General features: G+C 44.6%; 1 protein-coding gene across 1 annotated transcript; it reads right to left on the bottom strand.

Annotated features, from left to right (window-relative positions):
* Window positions 1–3,698: 3,698 nt before the first annotated feature.
* On the bottom strand, window positions 3,699–6,849 carry LOC115404270 (amphoterin-induced protein 2-like). The gene is made up of 2 exons (XM_030113540.1): window positions 6,700–6,849; window positions 3,699–5,339 (listed from the first exon to the last, which is right to left on the bottom strand). Exon 2 carries the CDS (start codon window positions 5,248–5,250, stop codon window positions 3,748–3,750), a length of 1,503 nt encoding a protein of 500 aa, XP_029969400.1. The 5' UTR covers window positions 5,251–5,339; window positions 6,700–6,849; the 3' UTR covers window positions 3,699–3,747.
* Window positions 6,850–17,501: the final 10,652 nt, after the last annotated feature.

Below are 17,501 nucleotides of genomic sequence, written 5' to 3'. Positions count from 1 at the left end.
TTTGACCACTCAGATTAAATTATTCATCCCATCAATTTTTCATGGCTGGAATAACACTTTTTTTCCCCCCTTCGTTCCACCTATTGGCAGCGAATTTGCGCCTAAACAAACGAGATGGATTCCCGGGCTAACGAGGACCGCCCCGGGCGCCGCTGATGACCGGAGACCCGTGAGGAGAAGAGGAAGGAAGGAAACAGCAGGACGCTGGAGGTGGGATGAATAAAGGATGGACTGGACAAGTGTTGGAGATGGAAAAATCTCTCGTTACTGAATTAGCGTTGATTACAAAGTGGGAGAAATTTGTGAAACGGTGACGTTGTCCATACATTAACGTCCCTGTTTCAGATCCAGCCCACACATCCATTATCCTCCTTCAGCACTTTGATTCATGGAGATGATTACTTTCACGTAATAGGCTCAGTGGAATTCATATTTCTGTAGCATTACAGTATGGAATCAATCCCTGACTGTTACCTGTGTTGTGTCAAATATATTTTATTTCATGGGCCACAGTCGAATTTAATCTTGAATAATCCCAGAATAAGCTTTAAGTTTGAACTCCAGAGTTTTTATTTGATGTATATGTGGTGAAAATAGCAATACTTTCACAAAACCAAACAATTAACACAGAACATGACTGCAATCCCAACATAAAACCAATTTTGATGATACTTTGTGGTGCTAAATACAGTAAAATGAAGTAAAAAACTTCTCCTGTAGCTGTTGTGTAGAAATTTCTTTAAAAAAAAAAAAAATTTACTTCTAAATCTTTACCATTTGCGTGGTGGTTTGTTGGGCCGGATTGGCGCCTCGTGCCGGCCGGTTTTGGCCCACGGGCCTTATGTTTGACACCTCTGCTGTGCGACTGGAACTGATTTATCCATCATTTCTTTGCACGGGTTCATGATTAAATACCTGTTTAATCATCCTGATGTGTCGCTTCAAGCAAATGAAAGATGTGAGCGTTAACAGCCGATCCGACGTCAATACATCTAATGGCAATATTGAAAATGTTTCTTTATATCCATTTTTATACATGATTAATATTCGTGTGCGTGTGTAGAGTGAATGTATGAACTCTGAAATAAACGATCATTGCATTACTATTATCATTATTACAGATTTGTTGCGGAGATTTTTCATTTCTGTTGTGTTTATATTTGCATGTTTTGCTGCTAAACTCTTTAATCCGATGTCCACACACACACACACACACACACACACACACACACACACACACACAGAGTTCAGAAACACTCCTCACAGCCTTGCAGGAGCGTCCAGCCTTGATACAACTCGTCTTGAGGCTGTTTGGCATAAAAAAGCAAGGCCAAACCTGAAGTTGGTAATGCCCTCAATTGACTTTCTCTCCAGCAAGAGGATAAATTATTCATTGAAGTCGCCACTTCCTGTAATCTCCACGATGGATCAGCGAAATGAAGGCGCCGGCTTCTGCCACGGCGCCGGCGAGCGTCGCCGCGTTGACCCGTGAAAAGCAGCCGGTCACGGAAACCCCGGAGCTCCACGTGTCCCTGCGCCGATCGCCGGGCGTCCAACAAGTGCACAAGACAAAAAAAAACTGCGTGTTTGAAGAGGTTACATGTTTTCCAGTCGCCACTGGAAAGGCTTGTAAGAGGATTTCTGAAAAGGCGATTTGTTGACTCGGTAAGAGGTCATTTGTCATCCTTAAATCCTTCTGATGTAATGCTGCTTTTCATTTTTTTACCCAAACTGCCTCTTTTCATTTGTGTAAGAGCCACACAGACGCAAATTAGACTCTTCGACGCATCGCGGAACAAGATAAATGTGAGTTTAACGCTGGTGTGATGGGACGAAGGACCACGCTTCTCATCCAAACGAAAACACTTTTATTTACCACAAACAGAAGTGCAGCCATGACAGAGTGTTACCTCCACCGCTATAATGCGTCTAATGAAACAGAAGTGAGAACACACACTTCGGCCGGCCTCTTGTGGCACAATGGAGACGATTTCCACACACCTAGATGAGATCGAACACAGTGAACGGGGGAATGTGGGTCACGGCGGGCTCCGGGGCCGATCCCTCACAGATCTGTGACGCTGATCTGCACCGACTCCACACTGCGCCGGTAAGAATCAATTTTCCACTGAATCTGTGAAGCTTTGGGTCGTTTTCAGCAGGTGGAGCAGAGAGCGGGCGAGCTCCGCTATCAACGCGATGGACGGAGATCGATTTGACAAGTGTCCAGCCTGCCGCCGCCGCGTTTCAGAGCAGCAGCCGGCGGGCAGGTCTGGACCCGATCTACGATGCAGGGATTAAATTTAGTGTGTTATGCTGCTCTGATTATGCAGCTGTAGGTCTTTCTAAATCAGGCCTGCAAGTTTACAGCAACACACCGTTGATTAAGCACTGCAATGTCAAAAATAAGGTTTTCTGAAACGAAAACGAGAAAGAATGCATAAATAACAGAACTTTGATGAATTCCTGTTTTGTTGAGGTGTTTCCAGGTGGCGTCCTGTAAGTCGAGTGATGCACGGACCCCGGTTTGATTCCTCTGTATTTCTGAAGTAAAGGCAAAACAGCTGCAAGACGCCGGTTGCTGAAAAGAGTGAAAACATTTCCTGTTCTTACATCAGAGAGTCCGGCGTCTCCAGCATAGCTCAGGAGATCCGTCAGATGTTTTGTTTTCTCGTCTCTGAATGTCCTGAATGGCGGTTCAACACGTATTGTCAGTCAGACAGATGAACACCAGAGTTCTGGTGGTCTGGCCGATGCTGCTACTCCACTCAGAAGAAATGTTTCACCCTCACTTATGAGCCGAGATCTTAATTAAAAGATAACAGTCGATGGTTAAAACTCAAAATGCAGAAATCTGAACTCACTCACTCCTGGACAGAAGAAGCTTTAGTCTATGAGTTCTGGTATTGCAGATATTAATTGATATTATATCCAACATCATGATGCCTACAACACTGACAAAGTGTCAGCTGCAATTCTTCAGTAAACGTAGCTACAGTTCCTAATTTGTTCACTGGGAATCAAAACTGTTTAAGTAAAGATCAAGGAATCATCAGCACAGATGATGCAGCTGTGAAGCTAATTTCTTTCAATGCGGGAGAAACAGCGTTAACATGGCAGCCTGACTGTGTGTGTGTTTGTAAAAGCCTGCATGCGAAAGACTGCAGAAGCTGATGCAGGGAAGAAGACGTTTCAGGAAGTTCAATAAGGATTTTAAATGCATATTCATTGTTCCTTTTATTTGTCTGTATTGACCGTGTTTCATGCTATTACTGAAATCAAGCTGGGCTCTATATATGATCCTAAATGAATTTGACCCCCCTGGTTCAGAAGATTGTTTCATTAGTATCCCGCTGAGATCATTTCACATCTATGACTTTTTAAAAAAAAACCAATATGCACAAAGCATCCTGTCTGCTGCATAATAACCACCAACCAGCTGAACATTCCCCACAATGCACCCACATTGAAATGAGTTCCGTAGTATTCAAGTGGTAACAGTTCAGATGAACTCTAAACAAAAGAACAAAGAAAAGAAAAGCAGACACCACTTAAGACATCATTGAAGTTCCAGTCTTAAAAGGGCTGCAAGTTCTGCTTGAGACCAAACAGCCAAACCTCAGAGTGGAACTACTTCACAAAGATCACAGCGCGCTACTCGACATGAATGGACTGTTTTCCTCCACTGTGTGATGAAACAAGACATAAAAAAACAAACAGACAGAAATGTGCAAAATGTTTTTCTTGCTATACTTTCTGAGAAGCGTCTGTGAAGGTCTGCTCCACTGTCCTGCTTCCGTTTTTGAGAATTCCCTCGGTGGTGATGTGATCCAAGTTCACCGCCGGTGTTTTCGGATCGCCGATGCAGGAATCCTCGGCCTGAGGCTCCATGAAGGCGACCCTCTTCCCATTGGACCGCCGCTGTCCCGACTCCGCCTCCCTGGGGTCCGAGCAGAGGATTATTGCCCGTCCGCCGCAGCCTCTGGAGCCGCCGCCGCCCCGGCAGCGGCAGGGGGTGAGGTACAAGTACAGCAGCACCAGGATGATGCTGACCACGCAGGAAGCCAGGGTGGTGAACGCCGTGTTGAAGTGCTCCGCGCTGCTACGGTGGGCCAGGCCGCCGCCGGAGGTACTGCTCAGGTTCCCCACCACCACGGCGACCTCGGGGGATTCACCGGGGCCATAGTGGCGACCGCGGGACGCCACGCACGCATACGTACCAGAGTCTTCTATCAGGGCCGCTTGGATTTCAAGGGTCCCGTTGGGAAGAACTGTTAAGTGGGCACTTGGTTGGGGAGCAGAGGAATTTAGTGCTGTTGTAGGGGTAAGCCAGAACACGATCTGCCCCTCCGGTACTGGTAAAGTCAACCCTGGACATGGCACTCTCAACCAGTTCCCAGGCTCCACCTGGTACATCTGTAGCTCCAACGGTACGTCCGGCACTCCTTGCCGCTGACAGTGGAACCCCGGTCCCACGCCTTCCTTACATGGATATTCACCTCTGAAATCCACCAGAGGGCGGTACTGCTTCCAGACCCAGTACTCCAACAAGGCCAGCGCAGCACAGTCGCAGACCAAAGGGTTCCCCTGCAAATAAATTCCTCCTCTGCGTGTGAGAGCCAGCAGGCTCTGAACCGGCAACTCGGACAGCCTGTTGTACGACAGGTCGAGGAAGCTGAGGTTCCGCGGCCCTCCGGGCGCCTCGTAAAGCTCCAGGGGGAAGGCCGTCAGCTTGTTTGAAGAGAGGTAGAGCCTCTGCAGGCTGTGAAGGTCCCTGAAGGATTCCGGGTTGATCTCCACAATCTGGTTACCAAACAGCAGCAGCTCTTTGAGCTCCTTCAACCCAGCGAAGACGGACGAATTCAGCACTGTCAGTCTGTTGGAGGCGAGGTCCAGGTGGAGGAGGCGTGGCGCCGAAGCGAACGCATTCGCCTCGACTCGGCTTATGCGGTTCTTGCCGAGGACCAGCGTGGCCAGCCGGTCGAACGGCTGAGAAAGCCAGTCGGTTTGCAAGGCAGTGAGGGTGTTATGGCTCAGGTCCAGCCGCGTGGCGTAGCTCGGGAGATCAAAGGGCAGCGCGGACAGATTGCGGCCGCTGCAGGAAACGATATCGCTGGCGCAGAGGCATTCGGACGGGCAACCGGCCACCCAGGGAAGAAAGCCAAGACACAGGAGGAGCAGCGCGGCCGGGCGGCAGCAGCTGCCTCCAACGCCGGTCCTGCCTGAAAGCTCTGACGCAACGGGACGCATCCTGGTTTCCCCCTCGGGACGGGATCTCAGGTTACTCGCTCGCTGGGCGTGCACATGTCAGGTTCACAAGCTTCTGACCGTGGACGGCTCTTATGAACGGGAGAAAAAGAAACAAGGAAAAAAAAAGCACCAACATGTAATCAGTAACATAATCAGAGAGAGCTCTCGGTAATACTACGAGACAGAAAGGGGATAAAACAGCGAGGGCATCACATGCAGGCAACTCCAAAAATAAATGTTAATCCGTGTTTGAATACAACAATGATGCCTGGTGGTATTATCTGCATATGATGGCTGCTCAACTCCAGGAACAAGTGTAACCTCATCCATGCGTGTTAATCATACTCTACCCACATTTTCCACTGATAGAAATACTACCAGTTATGTATTAACTCACAACACACGAAAAAAGATGAACGTGGCTCATTTCAGTGTGTTTTTCTAACATAATTGCCTCTTTGGGGGCAACCTTGAAGCACCCAGCACAGTAAACAACAAACATACACTAACATCAGAAAATCAATCACCCATTTTCATCTAGTTGCGTGACAGTTTAGTAGCTGTTCTTCTCTAATAATAATGATAAAAAGCATCAGCAAAGCAATCAAAGATGATTAGCAGAGAGAAATTAAACTAAGAAGCCATTTAAAACAAATTTAGTTAATTGCTGCCAAACACTTTATTGGGGAAGTGATTATTCCTGTTAACTTCTCCATCTTTTCCTTTGGAACTAATGATTGCATTCTGATGACAATTATCTACTACAATTAAACTGATATGCAGAATATTCACACATTGAGTGTTTCTGGTCTGTTTCTGTACCTTTTTCTTGGTAAAGCATATTTTTCTTCCCGTTATCTGATGATGCATTTACTATTTTATAAAGGTGCACCCAATGCTTTCAGTAGAACATATTTAATGATCTTTTTTGAGAAAAAAAAGTACAATATAGTAAGAAAAGGGTGCTCATTAGTTTTAAAAAGATCTAATAGAGCATTTTAAGCCATAAATGATGGAATTTATGATTTTGGTGAATAATTTCCAATATATTTTAACTTGTGTAGTATTTTTTGTTGACTTTAAAGTAGAAATCTTTTTTAAAATTAAATTATTTTATCATCTTTATGCAGATGTATGATCCTGAAGAGATTAATCTTCCTTCTTGATTAAAAAATCAATCATTCTATTCATCAATGATCCAGTTTATTCCTTCACTGCCTGTTTTCTGGAACATTTATTGCCTGACTCACCCCCAAAGCCAGCATTTTCATAACAATTCAAGCTCAGGGATTGACTGGAAAAGTTTCCAAAGTGAGATGATAAAGAAAAAAAACAACATAAAAACTGAGTAGGAATAAAAATAAAAATAAAAAATGAAGATAATCCATATCAGGCACATGATTGTCTTGTTTTCTCTTGTTCCGGGTGGAGTGGTGGAGACCAGCTCACCTTGATGTCCACACAGCTGCTTTTCACGCCATCACCCCGGCTCCGGATCCAGACGCGTCCCGTCCGCTCGTCCTCAGCGATCCGAGGCGCAACTTGTCGGTTTGTTCCGCATGTTGGATCCGGTCGATGCGCGACGGAGGCAGGGAGGAGGCAGGGAGGAGGCAGGGAGGGGTCCTCCTCTCAACAAACACAACACGGAGAGACCACGGCAGCTGCACGGCAGGATGTGAGAGCGGAGAGGATGAGGAGGATGAAGAGGAGGAGGAGGAGGAGGAGGAGGAGAGAGAGGAGGTGTGGCAGAGGCAGGCAATCACAGCACAGCTCGACTGATATCCACGCTCCCTTCTGTTTCATCCAATCTCAATTTATTACACATAATTTATGTGTAAATTCTAAATTGGAAAAGAAACAATAACGCAATAGAAGACATAAATAAAACACGTTTAAAGTAACTGAATTTCTTTTACTGTCAATAGATGTAAGAAAAGCCATTAACCTTCCAGTGCAGGGAAGTCAAACTAATTTTAGTGCAGACAAGTTCACCTTATCAGACCGAACCTGTAAAATAGTGCCTTAATAACCTTCAAATTTAAATTAAGGGTTTTCTTCATTGGTCCAGGAACAGGATTCCTGCTTCGGGTTCGAACCCTTGGAATTATCATCTCCTACAGATAGTTATTAACTTAGATCCCTTTGTGTTAAATTACCAAAAAAAAAATGCTCTCACAGTGTTGGAGGCTGGGTTAATGTCATCTTCACCTTATCTGAGAAATCTCACTGTAATTTCCAGTAGCTGTCAACTCTAAACACTAGGGGGCTCAGCACACAGCCCTGAGGAACTCCGCAGTTAAGAGGAAGGAATGATGATCACCTGGTGTCCAGCGGTGTGAACCAGGTACACTGAGAATTTACTCTCTGATCTTTACATTTGAACACAAATATCTTCTCTTTCCTCTCCTCACACAGTTCAGAGTGGCTCCTGACTTCATTCAGCCTCTGCAGTAACAATTCAAAGGTCCAGTGAAAGCAGCGGATGGTAACAGTTTCCCATACCGAAGCTGCAGAAGGGGATTCATTAAGAAAAAAGAAGTTAAATTAATGACGGTTGAATGCCAACATGTCCTGCTTCTGTTTGAAGAGTGAGACTTCAGGAAAGAAAAAGTTTTAATTGGACCGTTTCATGTAAATATCAGTCAAGTGATGGCCTGCCTTACTTTAATTAAAAGAAATTATAGATTCTGACCTAAAAACCACAAGGCTGAATCATTTTCTGTCACTGCAAATGATTTGTGTGTGTGTGTGTGTGTGTGAGAGAGAGAGAGAGAGAGAGAGAAACCCCTCCTAATTATTGTGCTGAAAAGATGATTTGATGCTTCTTTTTTTTTTTTTTTTTTTTTTTTTTTTTTTTTTAACCAACTTTGTATTTCTTGTTTGGAACTCTCCCCTCTTTGACAGATGGTTACATTAAATTGTTTTCAGTTTCAATCGAATCTGCTCCCTGAGAGTTTTACCAGTTTCACATTAAACCTGAAATAATGAACGTTAACCAAGGAACAGGTGGGAAGTAAGAAAGCACAAATATAATGCTCCTGGAGTTTAGTGGAGGCACTTTTAAGGATTTTCACTTGATGATCAAACTCTGAGAACTATCACATGACTTTTTTTTGCTTTTCAGGGTCTAAATTCAGTTCAGGGATGTTGTCTTTAACCTCTATAAAAGCCTCTTTGTCAGGACGGTATTACTTACCTTAAAGACGACAGCTCGTCTGGAAAGATGTGGCGGCTTGTGTCCTTTTCACAGACGTATCAATGAGCCAATTACAGTACAATCAATACCTGCACAGGTTCCATCTCCTCCATAGTTGCAGCCCATCAAACAGGCATGGCGGCCTCGCCGTCTCTTTTATGGCGTTGTTATGTAACCTAAGGGTTGTATAACTCTAGTCTTTTTGTCATTACTGCCTCTGAATTGCTGCAGCGCGTTTTCACTGAAGGTTTCCCATCAGCTTGACGCTTAATACTCCAGGCCGTGTTGGCAACGCAAGCAGATTCTTAATGAAAAATACCTGGATTCCTCGTTGAATGATAGCCGTTACTCTGCTTCAAATAGTGGAAAACACCGCTTTGCGTGAGAGAAGTTTGGAACGACTTTAGCTTGAGATGACAGAAATGGCAGCGGTTTCCTATCAAAGTGCTTTGGAACGGCACTTCCAGCAGAGAGGCAATCAAAATGGCCGCTTGATCTTAGACTGTAAACAGCACGCCAGAAATTAGCTCGCCGTAATTCATTTTTCACAGCGTAAACCAATTTTACACTCATTCTGATGTGAAGGAGAACGACGACTGGAAGTCAAAAGATCTGTGACAGACGACCAAGGGAATCATTCAATAGAAGCAACGATCAGTGCTAAAAAAAAGATTCACGATTTCAGGAAGGAAATTTACCTGAAACTCTGAAATCAGCTTCCATTCAAACACTGGCCAGCTCTCTTATACAGCTTTTGGAGAAGAAAAGGGCAAAAAAAAAAAAAAAAACACAAAAAAAGTTAGAATTCTCCAACAATTGTGACGTTTGTTGCAGGATTCTGTCTGTAAAACTGTGTTTTTGGCCCAGATTGGACAGCTGGACAAGAATCACCTCACCGGAGACCGTTTGGAAGTCATCCCAGCACAGCACCAAGATCGGTCTAAAACCACCACAGCTTGTCCCAATGTTTGGGACAAGAAATTAACTTAAAAATATAATTATGCACAAATCTAATTCTGGAAAGGAAAAAGGTGAGTGAGAGAACAGGAAACTTGAGTAATGAGGTGAAGCTGTGATGAGTGAGAAACCGCTGGTCATCATCTCCCTGCTGAGTCTGGTTTTCGTCAAGTACTCCGTCTACAAGAAGTGTTTGAGGTTAATTAGTGAGTGTAAAACTGCCCGTAGGTGTGAATGTGTGTCTGTCTTTCTGTGTTTGCCCCGTGACCTTAATTTCGATGAATTCTTATGTGCTGTAATTCACTGCGTTGTGGCTCCCAGCTCTCTGTTTTGCATCATGAGACGGACTCTTCCCATTGATAACCTGCCAGGCAGAGAAATGGGAGTCGCACCTTGGAACCCTCCCTCAAGTCAGTCCCCGGTTCCATTAACCTGGGAAACTCGGAGAAGCCCTCCTCGGTGCAGGGGTAATAACTTGTGACTGACACCTCGCAGATCCCTTCGATCGATCCTTCAAGTCTTACTCTCTTACAGCAGGCAGATTATTCCTTGGAGGAGACAGTCGGCGGAGAGAAGAGGTTTGGATATTGTGACCCGGCGCTGCAGCAGCGGCGTCACGCTGTTAGCGGTTCAGCCTGCGGAGGACGATTTGGTTCATTAGCGATAACATCAGGCTAATTACACATGTGTGACCTTGAAGACGGCTTTTTTCGTTCCCTCCAAAAGAGCCTTGGCTCCACTGCGCAGTGAAACAGTCGAGCTGGCAGCGCCACAGAATGCACTGAGTTGTGGAAAAAAAAAATAAACAAGCGCAGCTGCAGCTCACAAACCTTTTTACTGTAAAAGACGAGCAGCCTTTTAGGATTTGCTTGTTGAAGCAGAATCTTTCAGATGGCGTTAAGCTGTGCAAACGGTTTACATAATCCCCCCCTCTCTTCTCTAAAAAAAGTGTTTATCTGTGTGGCCTTGGAATAAAAAACCCCTCAGTCTGCTCCCTCGTGCGTTCGCTTTGTGCCGCGGCGTCGTCCGTTACGTTCACGTGTCGCTTTACGTGACGAGGCAGTCCCCGTCTCCGTCTCCCGATCGATTCGTCAAGGTTGCAAGCTCGGCGCCCGGGGCGCCGTCAGCCTTTTCCTTTTAATTTCTTGTTCGATCTCCCTGACCTACACGTACACAACAAATTCACAAGTTTATGGGGAAAAAAAGGAAAAGAGAAGGAAGGGTTGGGGGGGGAGAAAGAAATCAATAGAATTCTTATTTCTGAAGATGAGTCAATTCAATGAACTGCGGGAGCAGCGAGAACGAGGCCTGTGAGGGGTCCTTATAATCCTGACTCCATTCTAATCACAAGGCTGTGGTAATTATGAGCTAGCTTTCCACCCGGGAGACGCTGACGGACAAATCGCTCCATGTTTCCATGGCGGCGGCCATCAAAGGGGAAAGACTCTTGGGATTTTTCCAGAGTGTCCATCTCGACTCCCGGTCGACTCCCTCAGGTTTGTTGATATGCAAGAGATGGATGGACCGAGCGTTTTCAATTTCTCCTGTATTCCAGGGACCTTTGCTGTCCTGAAAAAAACACAAGAAGTCTGTGAAATGAGACACAAACATCTCAGCATCCTCCGATGCCCGCTGCTGTTCTGTCCTACCTGATACTTAAATGCATTTAATTGCATCTTTTTGCGACCCAGGTGTAAAATAGTCACTGATTACACGGTTGGAGCGGAGCCCAGCGGGATCCTGAGAGCGAGATGAAGAGTTGACGAAGAGGATTGGCTTGGATGGCTTTCTGTTCCGCCGGGGTTCAACGATCCTCGAGTCCATTTGTTGGCACCAACCATTCATTACTCTCCAGGGAGACGAGGAGAGACCGCCATCGTGTCTGCACACGGTGAGGACAAGGTTGTTTGAAAAGTTTTCAAAGTTGTAGAAAGTGTTTCATGAAAGCAGGTGTCGGGATCAGTGTGTTATGAAGTCGAGCTTGATGTTTAACGCCTCTTTTTTTGGCAGGAAGGTGCGATTCATTAGGTTTAGCTACGATTAATGAAAGGCTCAGGAAGTTGGTAGTTGGTACAGAGATTATTTAATATCTGATGAACCCATTTTTAGAGGAATGGAAGGATAATAATGACCTTGTGGTATTATTTGTTGGGTATATATATAGTAAGATTCATTGTCTAGATAGGGTATGAATTTTGTACACATGAGAGAACTTTGAGAATTGTTAAAACATCCTGAGGCGGGGCCAAACGTCCCCTTTTTCAAAACTCAAAGGCGTTCCGGGATTGTTCCCTGAGCTCACTGGTGTGGTATCAGGGCGGCTGGCGCTCAGGCGGTGGAGCAAATTGCCTTTCAGTCACAAGGTTGGTAATACGATCCCTCATCCCAAACCATAAATATGTCAGAGTGTCTTTGAGGGACTCCAAATCGCGCTTAATGGAGGTCAAGCTACTGTCACAAAGCCATTATTGTGTGTGTGTGTGTGTGTGTGTGTGTGTGTGTGTGTGTGTGTGTGTGTGTGTGTGTGTTTAACACAGACACATAAGAAAAATACAATGACAAGCATCGGTTTTACAATAACTTCATGTTGCAGCTGAAATACCCCAAAAGATGACAAAATGACAATTTGCTGATGATACTCTAATTTTTTGACATGGACCTTTGTAATTGGGCCATTGGTGGATTTCAGGATGAGAGGTGAGGTTGTGTTTATAAGTTAAGCAGGTTATCACTGGATCCATGACATTGTGTGTGGTTTTGTTACGAAAAAAGCACAGCAACCACATAGTGGCCCAACATGAGAATTACACCATTTTCAGTGTTTCCTTGTAAACAGACGTCATTTTTAAAACTCTGCTTTGTAAAGAACAAACTTTTCTCAAAGGAAAACACAAAAACAATGCATTGTCAAAACTCACCAGGTCTCCTCAGGGCCTCTGAGCAAGAACCCTCAACCCAAAGCCCCTCTCCGGGCGCCGCGCCACACCAATTCACTGCTGCCAGTGTGTGTCGGCAAGGTTAATTATGAAGAAAATGGGTTCAGAAACAAGTACTTTACACAAACAGATCGATAATAATGACAGAATTATAATTAGAATTAATAATTGATTATAGTCTATTTAGTGTTTACCATTAGCTGAAGCTGATGGTTTCTATTTACAAAAAAAAAAAGTCATATAACAATGGAAGTTAATTAGTCCTCAGAAGAGAAAACTATCAGTGTAAGTAGCACAGACATTATCCTGGGCTGCATTTGTTGTTTACAGACCACATTCCATCCACTAATCGATGTAATTCCAGCTGAACTTGAGTGGATCCATCATGAAACAACACAGCTAAAAGAGCCTCAGCTGCTCTATAATAATATATTAAAGCTAATGTGGCTTAATTCAGACCATGTAAGTAACTCTGATTCCTTTTATTTCAACTTACCCAACTAAATATTGGCGATGTTAAATCACTTGCATTAAGTTTCTTCCTCAGAAATGGTGTGTTCGGAACCATATTATTCACTTCTTTAAAGCCAAAGTCTCATTATGGGGAGAAAGTCCATCCACTCTCAGGTTATTAATCCTTCAGAGCTTGAGGAAGAAATCGAGCCAGTGTATGGAAATGTCAGTAAATTATTCAAGATGATAGAAGTGATGGAAACAACAGAGCAGAAGGAAATTAGTTTCCCCTCTTTGTATTTTAGCTGGTGGAACAGACGAGATGGCTGGACCGCCGTTTCGCTGTCCTCCATCCTCACAAAAGAGTGAGTGTTCCCAGACTAAAGAAAAGCAGAACTCCTTCACAGGTGGGCTCTGTGAGCTGGCAGCGCTACCGGGCGGTACGGTGAACAGTTTACAGCATTTCCATGACAATGGCCATCAAGCAACAAGAAAGAGAGACAAGTTCCACATCACATCAGAGAAAAGATTGAAAATAAACTCATTTATGCACATTTGCTGAAAAGATTTCAGTTGGAGGTGACAGGAAAAAAAAAGACATGGTATTGGTACGAAATAAATTGCTGCAATTTTTTATTTTTAAAAAAGAAGAAAAGAAAAATATATTTTTTAAAACTCATCTTGGACTACACTGACGCACATTCAAGGAACAGCTGTTCCTGAAATACTGAGCAAACAGCTGTAACTGTACCTCCAGAGCTTCATATTTACAAATCGATTTCACACAGGTGGTGAGAGCGAGCGACCAGAGTCCTGCCTCTGAATAACAAGTGAGCTTAAAGCCAGTTCGGTCCTCAGCTCTCAATAAAACCTCTGCCATGTATAGAAATGTCAGTCCTAGTACTGGGAGCTCTGAAAACTCCCAGTTTCCCAGTGGAAAGCTTCTATTTTGAGGCAAGGCATTGAAAATTCATTTCCAGCGCACCACAAATAAAACAAAATCTTTATTTGGCGAGGAGTGAGGATGAGCTGCAGCTGTCTGAAACTTTTTTTAATAATTCAGCCTGATAATAATCCAGTTCGTTGGCGTTCTGAGCCTGAGGGAATGTCTAGATGTTAAATTAAAGAGATCCGAGCACAGAGCCTTGAGGAACCCCACAAGTGGCTGTGTAAGAACACATGGCTGCACATGGCTCGGCGATAATATTGCACGACTCTGTGCAGTGCTTTATATTTATGTAAATCCACCTGACAGTCAGGCGGCGGGTTCCACCCAGGACAGCTCACCAGTCCATCAGGCGGGAATCGAACCCGGAGGGAGGTCTTGATTCATTTTCCTTTCTTTATCTCAGAAAATACCACCGGATCTGACCAATCCAACATTTATTTTTGTGTTGGATGCCACCGCTGTGAAAATGTCCTCCAGCTATTCACCACGAAAGATCAGAGCCATCAAGTGTGCACCCCACCCCCCACCTCCTCCACCACCACCACCCCCCCTGCATTAACCGTCTCCATTTGCACCACTTGAACTTTGGGGCTGATTATCCCAAATGGAGCGGTGGTGAGAACCAGTAATGGAAAATGAATTTCACCCACAAAGACTCGTCACAAGGACTGAGAGCATTGCTCCACCGCAATGCTTTCAGGGAAAGACAGAAACAGCGTCTGTGTTGACTTAAAGTGTGATGTAGATTTCAGAAGCACGGTGTCGATCGTCCATACTGAAGCGACGCCGTAGGAAAAGCGCGGTGTACGTTTCTCAGAGTCCACGCGGCGCTCGGGGTCACCCCCAGCGGCAGCTCGCCGCCGTTAATGACGACCCTTCAAACGCCGCCGCCCGTGACAGAGCCGCAGGACCCGCGAGCGCTCCGCTAATGGAAGCATCTGCCAGACCCCACTGAGCACAGATACTCTGCAATTAGCTTTAAGAGCGACCGCGTCCATCCAGCACATTAAAGAGCAGAGCGTGTTTTAGAATATGAGCGTGTTCAGCTGGAACGGGCGCCATGACTTTCACATGTGTGTTTGGTGGAGTCTGTTAGTATTTGGCTGCTTGAGCTCGTTTTATGGCTTCAGTGCAGAAACTAAGAGGAAATAAGGAGCGAAAAATTAGGTACAAAAGTCGAGTTATTTAGCTACTTTAGCAGAGTTCAAAACACAATCCTCAGAAACTCAGTGTTTTTTTTTATTACTCTACATCAAATGTATGTCTAAGTCGGCTTTAATTTTGAACACAAAGAAAACCTGAACACTTTTTTGTGTAAACGTAAATAAATAAAACTGAATTAAATAAATAAAGAAAATGTTTAGAGTAAATAATAATAGGAAATAAACTAAATATAATTCAAATCAATCAAATAAAATATATTCTTCTGAAAAAGAAATATACAAAAATATTCAAAAATGTAAGTAAATGAAAAAAAGAACTATGAACTAATTAAATAAGATTAAAATAAATAAATTTATTTCCAAATATAAACATAAAATAATTTTACTGAATAAAACAATTATAAGTTAAACATAATTTTGAAAAATCTTATTACGCTAAATACATTATTTTCAAATATGAATATAAATATACAAAAATATTCAACTGGACAAAAGACATCTAATCAAATATTCTAATTCCAAAAACAACTCTCTTTTACTTGAACACAAAGCTTTACAACTTCATGTTTCAGTAATGCAAAAGAAAAAAGCAAAAATCTACACCATAATAAATGTTTCCAGAGCATCCAGATCTTCTACCATGTAATTTTTCTGCTTCATTTTCAAACAACACAAATCCCAAACAAATATAACGGTCTCTGGTGATATATAAACATAATACGGCCAGACAACATTTATAGACAAAGAGGGTTATATATTAAGGAAAATTTAAGCATGAGACTTAAAAACATTCTATATTTTAATTTGAGCAGTGAAACTGATTTTTGTGATCAAATTCATGGCTATGTGATTAAAAGTGACAGTTTTTTTTATTACAGGATGCAAACAGACTGTAAAAATTTAATCCTCCTATGCTTTTTCTATACGTTCTATATGTTCATTTTGTGTTTTCTGGGTGTTTTTAATCTTTATTATTAGAACCAAACACATCATTTTCAGTTTTTACTTTTTGTGTTGTAAAGTAAAATTATTTAATAAGACTTGCCTCACAATGAGAATATCTTCCTTTATTTCTTGTCTTTCAGATTTTCCTGTGTGGAGTTTGCATGTTCTCTCCTCATTCTTGTCTTGTTCTGAAACACACATGTAGCCACAAAACTGTGCAGGTTAAAAAATACCACGGTAATAAGAACCATCATTTGGACATTTTTTTCTGAAATCTTTCAAGTTTCTGGCCACAGATGAATGATTTGAGTGTCTGTGGTGATGATCAATGAAACGATTGGCAGATGCAACGATAAAGACCTTAAACTGGGCTCAGTGTCAGCAGAGCTTCACAGATTTCTCCCACAACATTATCTATCTGGTAAGTGTGTCCACACAGCTCCACACGTTGGTGCTGAGACCCTCACATGTGGCGGCTCTCCCTCTGTCTCTGGGAGATGATGTGTGGGCTTAAATAATGCATGCGGCACCTTCACGGACCCCCGTGACATTAAAAACCTGCTCTGTAGTGCCAGAGCATCCCAGCCCACGTTCTCACTGTGAATACAAAGGACCGTCAGCATTTCTGCATTCTCGCTATACAGAAAAGAGAAGGTAGGGAAAAGTTGGGATGCTGTGAATAAAAACTGATTTAACAGATTTTTCTAGAACTGCCACCTTAACGTGGTGGGGGAGTTTGAGAGCCCGCATGATCCCAGGAGCTATGTTGCCGGGGGGCTTTATGCCCCCTAGTAGGGTCTCCCATGGCAAACAGGTCCTGGGTGACGGGCCAGACTGAGAGCAGTTCAAAACCCCCTATGAGAAGAAAAAGAACAAAGGTCGTTACGTCGCCCGGTATGGCGCAGCCGGGGCCCCACCCTGGAGCCAGGCCTGGGGTTGGGGCTCGTAAGCGAGCGCCTGGTGGCCGGGTCTTTGCCCACGGGGCCCGGCCGGGCTCAGCCCGAAGGGACGACGTGGGCCTGACCTCCGGTGGGCTCACCACCCACCGAGGGAACCGTAGGGGCCGGGTGCAGTGTGGATTGGGTGGCAGCCGACGGCAGGGTGCCCGGCGACCCGATCCCCGGACACAGAGACTGGCTCTAGGGACATGGAATGTCACCTCGTTGGCGGGGAAGGAGCCCGAGCTTGTGAGGGAGGTTGAGAGGTACCGGCTAGATATAGTCGGGCTCACCTCCACACATAGCCTGGGCTCTGGAACCCAACCTCTCGAGAAGGGCTGGACTCTCCACTTCTCTGGCGTTGCCCGCAGTGAGAGGCGGCGGGCTGGTGTGGGTTTGCTTGTAGCCCCACAGCTCAGCCGCCATGTGTTGGAGTTCACCCCAGTGAACGAGAGGGTTGCATCCCTGCGCCTTCGGGTCGGGGATAGGTGCCTCACTGTTGTCTCGGCTTACGGGCCGAACAGCAGTGCAGAGTACCCGGCCTTCTTGGAGTCCCTGGGAGGGGTGCTGGACAGTGCTCCGACTGGGGACTCCATTGTTCTACTGGGGGACTTCAACGCCCACGTGGGCAGCGACAGTGAGACCTGGAAGGGGGTGATTGGATCGCACGGCCTCCCCGATCTGAACCCGAGTGGTGTTCTGTTATTGGACTTC

Source organism: Salarias fasciatus, chromosome 17 (assembly GCF_902148845.1).
Source record: "Salarias fasciatus chromosome 17, fSalaFa1.1, whole genome shotgun sequence".
In the NCBI taxonomy this organism is placed as follows: Eukaryota; Metazoa; Chordata; class Actinopteri; order Blenniiformes; family Blenniidae; genus Salarias; species Salarias fasciatus.
This window is presented reverse-complemented; position numbering and strand designations above follow the sequence as displayed.

What these genes read in the sequence shown, in the direction of transcription:
- LOC115404270 (XM_030113540.1), bottom strand. Translation starts at nt 5,250, where the DNA reads ATGCGTCCCGTTGCGTCAGAGCTTTCAGGCAGGACCGGCGTTGGAGGC.